Raw genomic sequence first — 16793 nt, 5'->3', positions numbered from 1 at the left:
TAGCTTTAAGTGGTTAAAGTCATTGGTGCCTATGCAGCATCAAAGTAACTGAAAATGTGACTAATTTCATAACGTAATTGCATTACTTTGTTTTCTCCTGTATTTCACAATATCCTAATAGATATGTGGGGAAATGACGTTGGTAGGTGATGAAATCTTGATTTCTGCATTTGCTTCTGATTTTATGCTAAGCTAATAATAGTATAATAATTGTAATCAGCAGCTGGCTGTATATATAATGTGCAGAATACAGAATCAGTCCTCTCATCTAACCATCACTAACCTAAATCCTACTTAATCCTACCAAAATTTCCCTCCTCTTCTCGTCATAACAAAGCAAAAGTTCCAACATACGGAAAACCTGAACACATCGCACCAAGTCTCAAGTCTCTGGCTTTGTTTCCAGCGGTGGCAGGGCTCAAAGTCCTCATGCTTTCTGTCAATATACAACCATCATCAACTTCCCTCTCCACCAGCAGAGGTCTCAGTTGGGAAAGGAAACTCTTGCCGTCCTCGCTCCCTTCACTGGATTACAGCCTCTGTACTGTATGTGCATACATCCACCTACACAGGAGATGACGCAGCAGTTAATCAAATCAAAAGAAATCAGCTCTGATTTTTATCTCCAGCACCTCTAGTCTGTAGCTTGCAGTGTACTTGCCTGCCTGTATCTGTGTCTGTATGAATGTGGGTGACACGCATGAAAGGTGAGGAGGTTCTCCTTTAAAACGCATACTAGTGCAACACAATATATCTTCAATGATTTGATTGAATTGAATAATGCTCTCATCATACTCTCATTATATTGTCACACTGAGTCAAATTACTAGAGTGCGTTAAGTTAATATCCCTCTGGTGAGCATAAATATGTATAAGAACTCATTAGTGAGACTTGGAAGAGCTTTATTCACCACTATAAGAAAAATATGGGACAATGTACAATTACTGCAGCACTGGAAAGAAAAAGATACAATGGGGAATATGTCACCATGTGTTAGCGCAATGAGAATTGCTGTAAATGAAAACACAGACGTGAGATTAATTGTGTTTTTTACAGCAATATCTGTGTAGTTTGGTCTCATCTCTCCACAAGTTGTGCATTGAGTACAACTTTTTTTTTTTGTTCGTGCTTTGTGCTTCATGCTCTGTGCTTCAGTTTGAAATAAAATATTAGCTACTACATTTAAGTGCCAAGTCTCAGCTTTAATTTGACTTGGTTCACTTCAATATAGAAAGAACTGTGTGGGAGATATAGCCCTTTAAATTGTAAGGGTTATTCCACATATAAACATGAAATCCTTCGTGGTCAATGACTGCCTGAAGTCTTTGACCCACACATCACCAGCTCTCCTAGAGCTTCACCACAGCCTCTTTCAGGATCTCCCTCTCTCGTTAGTCTTCAAGAGGAACGGAGCTCAGTCAGGTTGAGATCAGGTGACTGACTCAGCCAGTCGAGGATATTCCACGTCCTCAGCTTGAAAAGCTCTTTGGCTCTATCTTCAGGCTTGTTGTCCAGCTGAATGACGAAATGTCGTCCAATGAGTTGCATTTGAAATGCATTTGGCTGAATCTGAGCTCACAGGATGCTCCTGTACACCTCTGCGTTCATCCTGTCTTCCTTTTGTCAGCAGTTGAAATCATCAATAAATGCCAGTGTGCCCGCTCCACTGGCAGCCATACAAACCCGAGCCGTAGCAGAACCACCACCGTGTCTGACAGATGAGGTGGAGGCTTTGGGTCATGAGCTGTTTCTTTTTTTCTCTCCACAGTTTCATTTCGATGGAGGCTGATTTTTGTGGCAACTTTGTTCCAGAGCTGTGTCGATTTCTTTTTGTCTGTTTTTGTGAACCTTGCCGTCTCTGTTTCTGAGGTTTACCAGGGGTTTGCATCTTGTGGTGAATCCTCTGAGGGTCTGGTCATGAAGTCTTCTCTCAATTTTCGACAAAGAAACGCTCTACATCCTGGAGAGAGCTCCTGACTTGCTGTGCAGTTATGAAGGCCTTTTTCTTCACCATGCAAATGATTTTCAGCTCGTTCATATCATTCACTCTTCCTGTAATCATCTTCTTTTTATACTCAAATGTTAACTTTGGAAAAACCATCTACCTTTGAAAAACCTCTGCTTTTTTTTTGAGCCTCGTGATTAACTTCTTCTCTTGAACGGTCACCTCTTTAACAGACTCCACCTGAAGCTCAAGGACAACTCTCAAGTCTTAATCAAATCCGCACACGTGACCTTTTTTTGTACACAAACTAACAAGACAATGAAACAACACACAGCTTCCCGGGGAAACATTTGTCCACTTACCTTTGACCCCTTTGCAATTTGGTCACTGTGTGTTTAAAGGGCCAAGAACTTGGCACTTTAATGTAGTCGCCATTCTTTTATTTCAAGTGGTGTCCAAATACTTATGGCCTGGAATTGTGGAACTGTGAATAAAATGTAATGTGAGCAGGTGCAGGAGAGAATGAAAAGAAAGAAACGGTTTGAAGCCACAGTGAAATGATGGAGGTGTGGAGGTGGAGAGGTTGGCTGAGGACTCATTAAGTTTCCTCACACAGTAGAGAGTGTGTAGGAACACCCGTGTTTTCAGGTCCCCAGAGGAACTATCTGTCTCTCTGTGACACACACACACACACACACACACACACACACACACATATGGCCTGATTAAACATCTTCTGAGAATATCTTTCCCCCATATCTCCTCATATCTGCATGGCTACATCTCTCCAGAGGGAAATACACTGATATATAGTGCGCGCGGAGCCACCCACAGGGCGCGTGCACGGTTTAATCATATCGAGAGAGAGAGAGAGAGAGAGAGGGAGGGAGAGAGGGAGGGAGAGAGAGAGCGATGCTGTCGGATGTTGAGTCCGGTGTGACTTATCTATCCTACACTGCTGCTGTCGGTAACGGAGCGGCTGCGCACACACCTACACACACTCCTCTATCTCTGCTACACACACACACAAGTAGACACACACACACACTCACACACAAACACTGGGAGCCAGGACTGGCGCACTGGGAAGAAGGGAGTGAAGAGAGAGAGAGAGAGAGAGAGAGAGAGAGAGAGAGAGAGAGAGACAGAGAGAGAGAGGCGACACATGTCAGACCGGATCGAGCAGGGGAATGTACCGGATTCCGCTGCACACACGCCCGGGCTGTCCCGCACCGAGGGCTGCGCTGCGTTAACAGGACACGACACCGGGCTGAGCCAGGGGCGCCAGGGGGACCGGACCGGGATAGTGTAAAAAAAAAAAATAAAAAATTTAATTAAAAAAAAAAAGGAGTCACCTGGCTGCAGAGGGAGGGAGGGAGGGAGGGAAGGAACGCAGGGAGGGGAGGAGGAGGAGGAGGAGGGCGGGAGGGTCGGGGGGAGGTGTGCCCGGCTGACAGAGCTTTGTTTTGGGTTAACGACACCGCTTGCGCGCAACGGAGAGTCAGCGCAAAGTTTCCTCGATGGCGCTGGTGATGGAGCCGGTGAGCAAATGGAGCACAAGCCAGGTGGTGGACTGGATGAAAGGTAGGCACACACACACACACACACACACGCACACACACACACGCACACACACGCACACACACGCACACTCACTTCTAATAAATATTATCAATTAGGCCTAATAGACAAAAATATAATGAATGACACACCTGGATGCACATAGACACACACATCATCACGACTGATGAACATTAATGCGAGGGAGACAGAGGCTGCTAAGATGATGTGTTGCGTGGGAGGTGTGTGTGTGTGTGTGTGTGTGTGTGTGTGTGTGTGTGAGTGAGCAAACGCGTGTGTGGGGTGCGTGTGCGTGTGCGTGTGGTGTGTCCATGCATCATCCTAGCACCTGATGATCAGTGGGTGATGATGTAATGTATAAGTGACTGGGGGACAAGCAGCCAAACTTCAGTGCTGACAGCAGGGCCGGGTCTAGAAACTTTGGTTGAGGGGGCCAGAGTCTGGCACAGATTCAAAGAAGGGGGGGCACATCTGGGAATTGGGGTAAGAAATTTGTTAAGGCTCAGATTTAAAGGCCTCGTTCGCAGTTATAACAAACTGTTAAAGATTATTAACTGCTACATTATTTATTTGGGGTAATACATGAATGCTAAAACAGGAGCAAGACACCCCACATGTTGTGTCTCTTTGTAGTATTAAAGCATCACTTTGTGGTCCATTTGTCACTTTGTGGTCATTTTGCATGTCGGTGGTCACTGGTCACCGACATTTTTATCACATTTTGTTAGTGATTTGCATAATTTATGGTTGTTTTGCATCTTGTTGTGGTAGTTTTGTGTCTCCTAGTGGTCATTTTGTGTCTTTGTGGTCATCATGTCATCATTTCACATCTCTTTGTAGCCTTTTTGCATCAGTCTGTGATTTTTTTGTGGTTGTTTTACACCTCTTTATGATGATTTTGTGTCACTTTTTGGTCATTCGACTTCCTGGCATAAGTCGTCATCCAGAGGTTTTGAATCTAACAAGCCACCTATTGATCCCTATCCTACTCTGGGAAGGGGGGCATCAGGGGGGCCTGTGTCCCTCATCTGGCTCCGCCTCTGGCAGAGATGAGACTTTAATATGAGACAACAAACAAGGATTGTGGCCAATTCACCCCTTGCTTTAGACTGACATTGTAAAGTTATCACCTCAAGTGCTGTGAAAATGTGATTAGTGAGTGAGGAGCAGTTCACAGGGTCTTTAAAGAAGAAAAACATCAATTAAGGACCCACAAAAAGTCTATGAGAAAGTGTAATTGAGTTTCGTTGATAACAGTGCTTGTGATATCTCACAGTGATCAGTGCAGAGATTATAGTCATGCATAATTCAGCAGCTGGCTGATTAGGTCTGTACCCAGCGGCCTGAGAGAACATTGTAAAACTCCTTTACACATTAAAAAAGAATGATTGTTGCTGATACATTGTGCGTTCCAACCTCCATTCTGCTGTTTGACAGTGCATTCTTGTTATTCCTGTGGAAAATAGCCCAATGCAGATAATGCGACGCATGCATTTCCTGCATTTGACATCATAAAATGCTTGAAATCATCAAGAATGAACATCAAGTTTTGGAAAGACACAAGTGTCCCTCTAGGCTCTAGGTTTTCCACCAATGATAATTTGTCCCGCTTTTCATTTACCTCTCATAAAACACATTCAGCAGGCTATGACTTGTTGCCAACATAATTATAACATTTTTTTTATGTTGGTAACAACTCAATTTGGCTCAACATCCAGTGCCAATATCACACAGGCTTCCCCAAAAACACATGCCAAAAGGAGACCTGCCATAGTTAAGACCAGTCCAATAATGCGATTTATTATCTAATGTAATTTAGTTTCAATTAACAGCCAAGTTCCATTAAAAAAGTAATGTACTGTATATCCAGTTCTGCCATAATATCAACTATGTGAAGGTCATTCAGAACTTTCTGGGAGGGTGCATCCAGTTCGTAAAAGCAATTTGGGCTCATACTGAGGCTATAAGTCTTGATTTTGGTAGCAGCGAATAATGCCATCATATCCTAAAATTTCCTCCCAGTTTCCCAGCTGTTGGCATTTTTGAAACTAAACTCAGAGCTAGAGGGAAATTTATGAGGTCTGGGGGAGTTACAAGGTGCTAAAACAAAATTGGGGGTTTGCGTCTTAAAAGAGATACACCACCAGAAGTCTATATTTTTAGTATCAAACACTCCCAGATTGGCGGTTATGGAAAAATGTTGTAGTTTTTGGAGAATGGAGGCTGTGGTCAGCTCGGATTCACAGCTGTTATAATGAACTCCAGTAGACCTTTTTTTTCAATGCAGACAGTTTGACTTGTCATAGCAGGAAAAGCAAAGGTGAGAGAAGTTTCATTCACAGTGGAGCCAGTTCCATCAAGAGTCTCACGTAAATAAAAGTCATTTCCAGTGTTGTCAGTTGCATCTTCGCTTTTCCTGCTATCACATGTCAAAATGTCTGCTGTGACTAAGGTCCATGGTACATTTTGAAAACTTGTAATTCACAGGCCATCAATGAGTTCTAAGCTGGTATTTCTTTAATAACTGGGTGATATAGTTGTTACTTATGGCCATTATTAATCACACAAATGTGGTTTGTTTGGTTGTTTAGCTCTCACATCAGCTGTTGCTCTCCCCTCACGACATCAGGGCCTGTAATTTACTGGCTCTCCTCATGCTGAGCTGAATGCTTTAGCTTGAGATGATAATATAAGCTTGTTGTCTGCCCTTCTTTTTACAGTCTTATAACATTTTTCTAGCTGTAGATCTGATCTGACAACAACAATGTTCATCTTTCTTTCAGCCATTCTTAGGTTAGGCTAGGACATACGCCAACAGGCCACTGGTATTATGTTATGAAACCTTTTTATCACAGGAAAAATTATACCATGTTTTTGTCAAAAATGTCAGAGTAAGGTTAAAACTAATAATCTGGATCTACATTTTGATCTAGGGGAAGCATATTTGACTAGATTAACAAGTATCAGCAAATTGTGAGCAATTGTTTTAGCATTAAAAGTGTTTTAAAGTTTTAAATTTTTACCCTAAATTATAGCGCCCCCATCAGACCAATCAGACAGTGAACTGGTGCACAGTGCATCATTCAGCTGAAACCAGTAAATTCAAAAATACCACCTACTGTATGACTTTTTTTTTTTTTTTGTGTGATGTGACCTTTTGACCTCAGCACTGTCCTCGTCAGGACAATCAGCAGCACAAACATGCATCATCGCTCCATGTTTCATACCAGATCTATCAAACAGAACCCGATCCAAAGTCCCATCCTCCACATAAACTGAGAAAAATGATTAATAATAACTAATATTAGCAATAATCATCATTCATCACGTCTGTTTCATGCATAAAAAGCAGGTCAGGCAATCTATTGACTTACATGCTTCAAGAAAATGCAAATGCAAATTGTGACAAAGACTTATTTACATGATGCACTGTGTCAGTTTCTCAGAGCCTCATCATTGGATGGGTTATTGGTTGGTCATGTGCATATGGCATGTGTTTATAAGTGCCCCTGTGTGTGTGTGTAAGTGTATGTGTATGTGTGTTAGTGTTTGTGTGAGTGTGTGTGTTTGTGTGGATGCAGTCAGTGTGTGTGGGTGTATGGTGAGTTGTTCGTCTCAGACCGTCTGTGCAGAACAGCTGACAGACACACACACACCCGCTCTGAACAGAAGGCTCCACCCGGGTCCTCGGACATTTGCACACACACACACACACACACACACACACACACACACACACACACACACGCACACACACACACACACACAAAACACACGTGGCATGCCTTAGTGTGGTATTCGGTTCATGCTGGGTCTCTGGGGTGTGTCTGTGGCGACAGAGGGCAACATGATACACTGTATCTGTATACTCTGTGTGTGTGTGTGTGTGTGTGTGCATGTGTACAATAACATATACAGATCACATATACCACAGGCGTTTGGGGCCACAAGGTCTGGCCATTGTTGACTTGGTGACAGTGTTGCATTGGCACGACTGAGGCTCAAACAATATGGGAGTGGTACACTTCAATAGTAATATGAGAACTTGCTGTACATTGCTGGGAATGGTGGGAATTTTTGTTGGCATATGTTATGCCCCGTTATCATCTGGAAGCCAGGCAGAGTTTTACCTCATTTCCCTTGCATGAATTTGATCGCTAGAATTGAAAATCAGCAGAGAAACTGCTGTGACAGCACTGTGAGCACATCTGATGACACCTCTTACCACAAGAGAAAGCTGCCAGACTGATAGTGACAGCCTTTAGGATCAGAGGATTTTTGGTCTGTGGGCTTGATCTTTTCAGACTTTTTTTAAAATTAAAGGTGAGACATGACAAGACTCATGAGCACTGATGTTACTTAAAACATTCATCAGTTTGCATCAGAGGAGTTCATTTGTGTGTAATGAGCAAACATCTGGTGCTTGGGGAAATTATGGTATTTCGGTCACTCAGTGGTCCAGCCAGGCCTGTAAAAGTTACTCCAGCATGATACAGCTCTGGGTTAGGGCATTGCCATACTCAGTGATAAAGATCAGTGATTTTCCAATGCCTAAATGAAATTGAGGTAAATCACTGGTACGTACAATGATGTTCTTATTTTAAACCCTATTGCTGCTGCAGCAATCAACATGAAGTCAAAGAACGTTAAGAAAGCCTTCTGAATGGAAACAATTTACTTTGACATTTCAACAGGTTGTCACATGCACTTTAGCATGAAATCATTTGGCGGTAGAAGAACAATGTAGCGTCTTTATTTTTGTTGCTTTTTTGCTAGTTTTTTTTTGCATGATTTGGGACCCAGCTTCCCCTGGGACCTGTTAGCTTTAGCTGCAGTCTTTTAGCATGATATGCACATTTAACACCCCTTAGCTTAACTAGCTACAGTTAGATAAATTAGTTAAGTTTAGCTATGGTTTTTTTTCTGTATCTCTCTGAAATCTGAATTGTTTCAAAAATTATTAACAATTTTTCGTGGTAAATCTGCCAAATGTTATCATTGTATACTGCATATGCTGTGTGAGAATGGCAAGCTAACAGAGCAGGCACTGAGCGAAGCTGCCAGTCAGTTTAATCTTCTTTTAGCTCTGGTTGTGATGAGGAGAGAAAAGGACTGTTTTACAGTTGAGGTCTCTCAAACCGTATTAAATCAGATAAAGAGATTCCTGTGGTTGAATACAGTACAGTAAATTCCAACAATTACTCTCAGGAAAGGCAAGAAATTACACACAAAAAGCACAAAAAGCCACTATGAAAGAAGGAGTGGGGTTTTCTTTATTTCCCTGATGCAAAATCTTCCCAGACAACATTGGGAGTCAAACTGGCAACCTTCTGGTCGTAAACTCACTTCGAATAGCTGTCGGGCTTCTAAGATCCTGCATTTACAAATCCCAGGGACACAGTGAACGCTCGTCTAACTTTTATTGTTACTGAAGCTTCAGAGTGCTTGGAACAGATGACACATAACCCGACAGGGAGGGCCAGATCTTTTATAGGACTCTTGAACATCCCAGAAGTCACCGCAAAATCTGGTTTTATTAGACGTGTGTGTGTGTGTGTCAGAGAGAAAGAGGGTGTTTGTGGGAGTTTGGCTCGCCTGCTGTTGTGAAAAGTGTGCCTCTGTGGGAGTTAAATGTGTGAGTCAGCTATGAATCACACGTTTTCTGCACCAGTTAAACGCATGCACACACATGAACTCTCTCAAATGTGCACGCATACTGTACATACAGAGATATGAGTGCGTGATTGTACAGATTAGCCACCATTACACAACAAACCCACACAGATATTTACCCTGAGCTTGTGATTGTCAGTTTATAGCAAAACCTAAAAGATGTTATAATGGGTACATTTTAGCATTTTTACATAGAGTAGAATAGCAACCAGGTGGGAACAGGGGTATAACTAATAAAAAACAAAACAACTCATTAAAAAAGGGAGAAATCACAATTTGAATTCTAACAAATAAACAAAAAATATATTGAGTGACTGTGACACCTCAACAAGTGTAGCGAATGCTTGAAAAGCAGTTGAAAAATGAGTTAAATGTAATAGAAATGACTGAAATAATTATATTAAAGTAATGCATAGATAGTTCAAAGTATTAGCTAAATGTAATGGTTTAAAGTGGCTATTGTAAGTTTTCTCAGCTACTGAACAGGAGCGGGTGGTGTTGACGATCACTCGCCAAAAGCTTCAGCCACTGATACGTTTACAGTGTTATAATTTGCTGTCCGAGCAGCGCGACCTGGTGTGTGAAAGTGACAAGACGGTCCAGTTGGGCCTGGCCTAGCTGGTTAGCATGCTAGAAGTGAAGTACATGTTTAAACTAGCTAAAAGTAATGGATAAAATAGTTAAAAGTTAGCCTAAGCTAACAGTTGAAATTGTTAGCTAAAAATAATCAATAGGCTAAATGGTGGTTAACTTAAACAATTGGAATTGTTGCAAATAATGGATGAATGGTTAAAATTGTTACCTAAAAGTACATTGTCAAGATGGTTAATGTTTAGCTTAAAGTAATTGATTAACAGTTAAAATGGCAGTTAACTCAAAGATAAACAGCTAAATTTGTTATACGTGATTAATAAATGGTTGAAATTATGAGCTAAAAGTAAGCCATGAAACAGCTTAATTAACGGAAAATTTATTTTAAAAAATGTCTGAAATAATTAGCAGGGTCATACTTCAGCTCATCTTAAAGGGCTTTTATTTGACAAAAAAGGTTGGGGACCACTGCAGTAGAAGAATGAATCCTATACAGCAGTCATTACGCTGTATATATCACCTGTGCAGCACTGTTTGAGTTTCTGTTTCAGTCTGCGTGGGTGTGTGTGTACTCACTGACGTCACTTACAATTTGACTCATCAGTATTCAGGGCATTCACGCTCTCTCTCTCTGCCAGTGATAAGCGATGCTGATTATCACTGAACTTTTGTTACACAGTGCATCTCTCCCCTTCTGCTTCTGTCTGCCTCTCTCTGCCTCTCAGCAAGTAACACTTTGCCTGTGAGAGCCAACATTGTTTAAAACAGCTTCGCATCTATTAGAAATCCGCCGCTATTAACACTCATTAAAACACAAGTATCGCTGTTAGAGGGAAAAGTGCTCAGATGCCTTACTTAGGAATACCACAATGTAAAAATACACTGCATAGCGAAGTGTGTCAACATAACACCTATATGTGTTGAACATCTCATTTAAACCTTGGACATTAATCTGCTGCTGTAACAGCCTCCACTCCTCTGGGGAAGGATTTACAAGATTTTGGGACCTGGTGAGGTCCACTGATGTTGGGTGATAAGGTCTGGCTTGCACTTCTTGTTCCAATTAATCCCAGGGTGGGGTTTAGGTCAGGGCTCTGTGCAGGCCAGTTAAGTTCTTCCACACTAAACTGGGAAAACTATTACTTCATGGACTTGCTTTGTGCACAAGAGCATTGTCCTGTTTCCAGACTGTTGCCGCAAAGTTGGAAGCACAACACTGTCAAAAATTGTATGCTTTACCCTTAACTGAAAGTAAGGGACCTAGCTTGAGCCATGACAAACAGCCTGAAAACCAAAAGTATAGACCTGTCCAAATAATCACATATTGTACTTTATTACAAACACAAGTCCTTCATTCAGAATTTGAATTATATACAACTATTGCAGTATGAACAGCAAAGTATGCAGTACTCATGCAGAATAGGTCCTTTTATATATTTATATGCCTATTTACTTTTTTTGCTGACAGTTAGATGAGAAGATTGAAGATTGTATTAAGAATGAAACTAAAGCCTAATAAAGACTGGAAGAAGAGGACAGCAGCTTGGGTTTATCCAGAGAAACAGAAAAAGCCTAGCAACACCTCTAAAGTGAATGACTAATTAACATGTTGTATTATTCAAAACTTAACAATATGGTTTAACTTGGAGTTGAGTGATACAACTATGATTATACAAACAACAATGTGTGTACAGATGAGATGATACGTGTTAATAAGTGAGCTTTAACCCTTAAATGCATGGGTGTTTTTCAAACACTCCATTAGCGACAATTAACAACAACAAACTCACAAAAAATGCATTTGGTCATTAATGGTGAAGCCCAAATCGGTAAACACAGTAATCTCTATTCACAGTCACTTACTTGGGTTTATTGCAACTTGGATACTGTTCAAAATGTGTTTTTCAGCCAAGGTTGTTCTGTTTGTGGACAAAATAAAGACTTTTTGATCTGATCCATAAATGGTACAAAAACTAGGTCCTTGTCATCAGTAAACTAGGTTACAGCTTCACTTGAAGAGCTGCTGCCATCGAAAATGCTGCTCTCCACTAAACCTGACAGCCAGGTGCTGTGTAATCATGTCACTGTGACAATAGTCTGTTAGGAAATGACTTTTAAGGATTAACAGCACTGGTAGGTGGATTTTGTAAGTTTAGACGGTCCTGGACCAGCTGTTCCACCTGTTTCCAGTTTTTAAGCTAAGCTACGCTAATTACCTCCCGCCCTTAACTCAGTATTCCACACACAGAAATGACTGATCTGAATCTTATTAAAGATGAATATGATTTTTCTATGAAAAATGTGCGTAATAACTAGTGAGTATAGCTGTAAATGGAATGAAGTACATTTTAAAAAGTCTAATATATTACTCTGAAATGTTGTGGAGTATAAGTGCAAAGCAGCATAAAATGGAGTCACTCAAAATTCCCACATCGTCCCCAAACCTTGAGTGTACCTTAAGTGACCTTCACCTAACATTAAAGCTGGGAGCCGCACAGATAAATCACTTCTGACCGGTTTGATTCTTCATTCTTATCAAGTCCTTTCACGCTTGTCAGTGGAAGCTGTGAGCCACGATATCACATAGACTGGAAGTGTTTGGGGGTCAGTGGAATCAATTTGTCGAGTGAGATAATGGTGAAAAGACGACGCGTAATCCTTCACATTGATTGCATGTATTTCATTTCATTTTATGACCATAAAAGCTTTGTTAATCTATGTTTTAAAAGATAAAATGCCATGGTGTCAGGCTTCAGCTTCTTCTTTTTCTCCCTAACTGGATATGGCATTTTGGAACTGCATGCTTCATTTAGACTTCAAATGGGGGAGGGGAAGGGAGGAAGCATGGGGAGGGTGCAGAGGTCGACAAATGCTGTTTGCTTGACGCTGATGAGAGATGGAATTTGTGTGTGTGAGTGTGTGTGAAATAGTTTGCATGCAATTTAGCAGCTGGCTTATGAGTTTTTTTTTCTTTTCCTCTTCGCCTTTTCCTTTTTTCTCTCCTTCTCTTCCTCCTCTCTCTTCCCATCCTGCTTTTTTCCCCATCTTTGTTAGTGTGGTTATGATAGATGAGTGTATTATAAAACCGGGGACTTGAAGCGGGGGAAATCAATGTTCATTCCTCAGAGGTGTGTGTGTGTGTGTGTGTGTGTGTGTGTGTTTGAAGTGTGTGTTTGCCAGTTGGCTGTTTGTTAAGAGGTTAGAAGCTGGATACATTCATTGTTTTGGGAGCCAGGGGCTGCAGCTGAGCTGCTCTGTCTTGATCTGCTTTCCTTTGACTCAGCAAACCCGCTCCAGCCAGACGAACACATACACACATGCACAACACCAACAATGCACGCACCCACCCACTTGCAGATCTAGAGAGATCGTCCCACACATACTCACTACAATCCAGCAGAGAGTAAGGTCTTACCTGGATGGCTGCCTGATTGCCCGACTATTACTGCTTTTGTTCCAGTCTCCCAGCTCTCGTCTGAGATACACAGTTTGTTTTGGGTCCTTTTGAGACTCTTGGCTGGACACGAAGCAGTAAATAGTGCTGATCTGAGGCTACTTTGTTTCTAGAATTATTATAAAACTTCCCACAATAGCCCTTTCTCTGCTGGAGCTTTGGTCACAGGTGCACAAAAGTGGGTCTTTTCCAGGATTTAATACTTACTAAAAACACAGACTATGCCGAGGTCCTACACTGTAAAATTCCTTAAGCACAAATGATTCATACATCACAACTAACCATTTTAAAACCCATGCTACTGTGCGTCACAAAAGATATTTTAGTCTACTTTCCCAGCTGGAGCTGCAGCTGGCAATTACTTTCACCATCGATTAACCTTTCTCAATTAATCGACAAGGAGCCCACAGTGATGCCCTCACTTTGGTTGATCCGTTCATTGTTGTATTCATTGTTGTATAAAGAGAACAGCCAATCCTCGTGATTGAGAAGCTGGAACCAGAGAATGTTTTGGCATTTTTGTTTGAAAAATGACTAATCCATGATCAAAATAGTTACTGATTCATTTTCAGATGATTTGATCATCGTTGCAGCTCGAGGCCCAGGCATCAATTGGAATGAAAACTGTGTAAACCATCACAGTGAACATGAAGTCATGAGTAAGGGCCTCACTGTGCTTTAAACAAAGTGCATGTTGCATCTTCAAACAGTATCTGGAAAGTTTTCTCCATAGAATTAGGGAAGGGGGTTGCGTTGTACAGAAACAGATGATCCGACAGTTACGCCCACTTTGTGCAGCGTGGAGACGTGTGAAAGTATGCAGAGTTGGCACGACTTCTTCCATTATTTTTTGTGTTTACAGCTGAGTGCAGCACCACGAATGCCTTTGAAGACTGAAAGTGTATAATTCATTGTGTTTAGGCTTCAAACACACAAAATTTGTGAAGCGAGATTAGAGGATGCAGCCAGGCAGCCCTAGAAATTATGTTCATATTGGATGATTTTGCAATGTGCCAATGTTGAGTGCCAGTACAGGAAGAATTGTGTCCTTTATGGGTTGGTTGTATAACACATCTGACAACTCTGTCTCCTACAAATTACATTTACATATCGCCAAATTGTTTTCTCAGTTACATTGTGCTGGCAGATGTAATCATTGGCTGGATTATGTTCAGAGACGTTTCTTTTAATGAATGCGCTACTTTGGTGACAGGCAGTGGAGTTGCCAGGAAGCAGTCGAGATTCACAGTTCATGGTTCAAAGTGCAGGACTGTGACACAAGAGGCCGGGGTTCACGTCCACAGTCCCATCTGTGTCTAGGTTTGGGCTGGAAAAACGCTTTGATCGAGGTTAGGGAAAGATGGTTTCGGTTAAGTCTAAATAAACACGTTGTGTCTGAAGTCACTGTGAACTTTTTCTGTATTAAACCAGACACAATCTTTCCTTAACCTTAACCAAGTGCTGTGAGTGCCTTAACATAACCATAAAAAGTTTAATAATGTCTGCCAGATACATTAATTAGCAACATTTTCCTCATTATGTTAATAGGAAACTTACTTTTCTTTCTTCCAAAATGTGTTTGCTGTTGTAATTTAGCTGCATATAGAGGTAATTTCTACTAGTCAGAAAGAGTAGCATCTGGCTTTTATTCATCTGTCAGAGTTCATGTCTTGTTAAAGCCATGGGATTCATTTCCATGATCTTTTCCACACTATATCCCAAAGCTGCTGAGTGTTGATATTGGGTTAAAGACAGAATTTCAAAAACGTTTGAATAAAAGTCGATAGGCATAAACCAGACAGACGCAATGATGGCAGGCTTTGTTGGCCCCACCTTTGAATGTGGCCGTTTAACAGTTCTACTTCAAACAGTGTCAGATGACACATCCCAGCTCATTTCAAGCACATTGAAGTCTTAGCTGACTTTTCAAACCAGGCTGCCCGTAAAGGGCATTACCAAGCAAAAACAGTGTAACTTTACTATAATCCTGACTTGATGTTCTCTGCATTGGTTTACACAACAGACAAGTTTCAAAAGGTCTGCTCATTGATTTTGTACTGCACAGAAATGAATGAAAAACAAAGGCTGTGTGGATCTGTGTTGTAGGAAAAAACTTGTATTTCCTGCATTTGACATTGGTCAACAACAATGTAAAATATACAGTGCATGATTTGCAGTTATTTAATTAAACCTTGCAAACACACTGGCTTTGGTAGATTTTGATGTCGTAAAGCTTTCTGGCCACGATACAAGTACAAATATTGTAAATCATATTTATCAGTCCCCTCAGCACTGTGGGAGAGGGAAACCAGGAGTTTCTGTCCTTCTTCTCTTCATTTAATCTCACTGCGTGGTGAAACAGGTCAAACAAAATGTTTTCTGCCTATGTAAAAAAAAAGGAAAAGAAAACAAAATAAGTCTCAAAATTTGTGGCCCTGATGTGTCTCTTTAAACAAACTGTATTTCATAGTTCTACCTTACCCTCCTGTGGTTTCGCAGCTGCTTTGGGTTGAAATCTATAAAACAGCAAAAAAAAAAAAGGAAAAAAAAGATGAAATGTCTAAGAAATATTACACAGCAGCTGTTATATGACAAAGTAGAACAAGAAGCAGGAAAAATGTGTCTTACATTCTGTTGTGCAGACTGAAAGAAATCCGTCGTCCTCATAGGCAGACTTTGACGAGGGGAAACCGATGGTGAGAAGTAGAGCAGTGAAAGCTGATTAGTGCTTCTGGAGTGAAGCCCGAAACCTATAATTTCAAGTAGGGATGCATCTAGTTATCGATCAGGGAATGAATGTGTTGAAGAGCGTCTGAGCCGTAGACTGGGTGATGAAGAGTGATGGTGTTGTGAGGATGAGAGTCCCCCTCCAGCACCGACAGCATATCATTTCTAGCTATCTTATGTGTGCTGTCATAATTGCCATAAAAACAGATACGATTACAGGCAGCATGAAAGCACCTTCAACCAACAGCGTAGCCGCACTTACAGTACAAGAGTCTCTCAGAAGAGCAGGAGCAATGTGAGGTAATTTCCCCTCACGGTACTCAAAGTCCATGAGAGATGTATATGAAATAACATGTAGATTGCCCTTATTCATTTATTTATTTATTTATTTTTTAAGCAAGTGTAATGTTTACAGGTGAAAATCAGATTTTCAGTTTCTGATTGTAGAGCTGCAACCTTTCTTCTTCTTTCTTGCTTCAAGATGGAGACACTCAATTCTACATGATTGTTGATACAAACTGATTTCTGTTTGAAACAAGTTTGAATATTCCTGCTTTGAGCTGCTGGGCTTTGAGCTAAACGCTAATGTCAGCATGCTAACATACTCATGATGACAATACTAATGGGCTGATGCTAAGTAAGTCTGATGTTTGCCATTTTTACTATCTTAGCTTAGCATGTCAGCATGCTAACACTTGCTAATTAGCACTAAACACAAGGCACAGCTGAGGCTGATGGGAATGTCTTCAGCTTTGCAGGTATTTTGGTTGTAAACTGAAGTAATGCATTAAAGTGGTGCTGGTGTTTTTGTAAGTTGTAGA

At 41.1% G+C, this 16793-nt stretch overlaps 1 protein-coding gene and 1 long non-coding RNA gene across 3 annotated transcripts in view; one reads left to right on the top strand and one right to left on the bottom strand.

Moving 5' to 3' along the window:
* The first annotated feature begins 3393 nt into the window (after positions 1-3393).
* Positions 3394-16793, top strand: part of cnksr2a (connector enhancer of kinase suppressor of Ras 2a) — a 50460-nt gene continuing 37060 nt past the window's right edge. For both annotated transcript variants that reach the window (XM_071484660.1, XM_071484661.1), the window contains exon 1: positions 3394-3530. In XM_071484660.1, the coding sequence (XP_071340761.1) occupies positions 3467-3530 (64 nt within the window). In that variant the 5' untranslated portion in view covers positions 3394-3466. The remainder of the gene's footprint in view (positions 3531-16793) is intronic.
* On the bottom strand, positions 15508-16000 carry LOC139625697 (uncharacterized). Its single transcript, XR_011691983.1, has 3 exons — positions 15874-16000; positions 15727-15761; positions 15508-15628 (listed from the first exon to the last, which is right to left on the bottom strand). It is a non-coding gene; the product is annotated as an uncharacterized lncRNA (long non-coding RNA).

Source organism: Trachinotus anak, unplaced genomic scaffold, assembly GCF_046630095.1.
Source record: "Trachinotus anak isolate AG129_WGS33_773 ecotype Australia unplaced genomic scaffold, CSIRO_AGI_Tana_v1 ptg000009l, whole genome shotgun sequence".
NCBI lineage: Eukaryota > Metazoa > Chordata > Actinopteri > Carangiformes > Carangidae > Trachinotus > Trachinotus anak.
The sequence above is the reverse complement of the archived record's forward strand: the minus strand, read 5'-3'. Positions and strand labels throughout refer to the sequence as shown.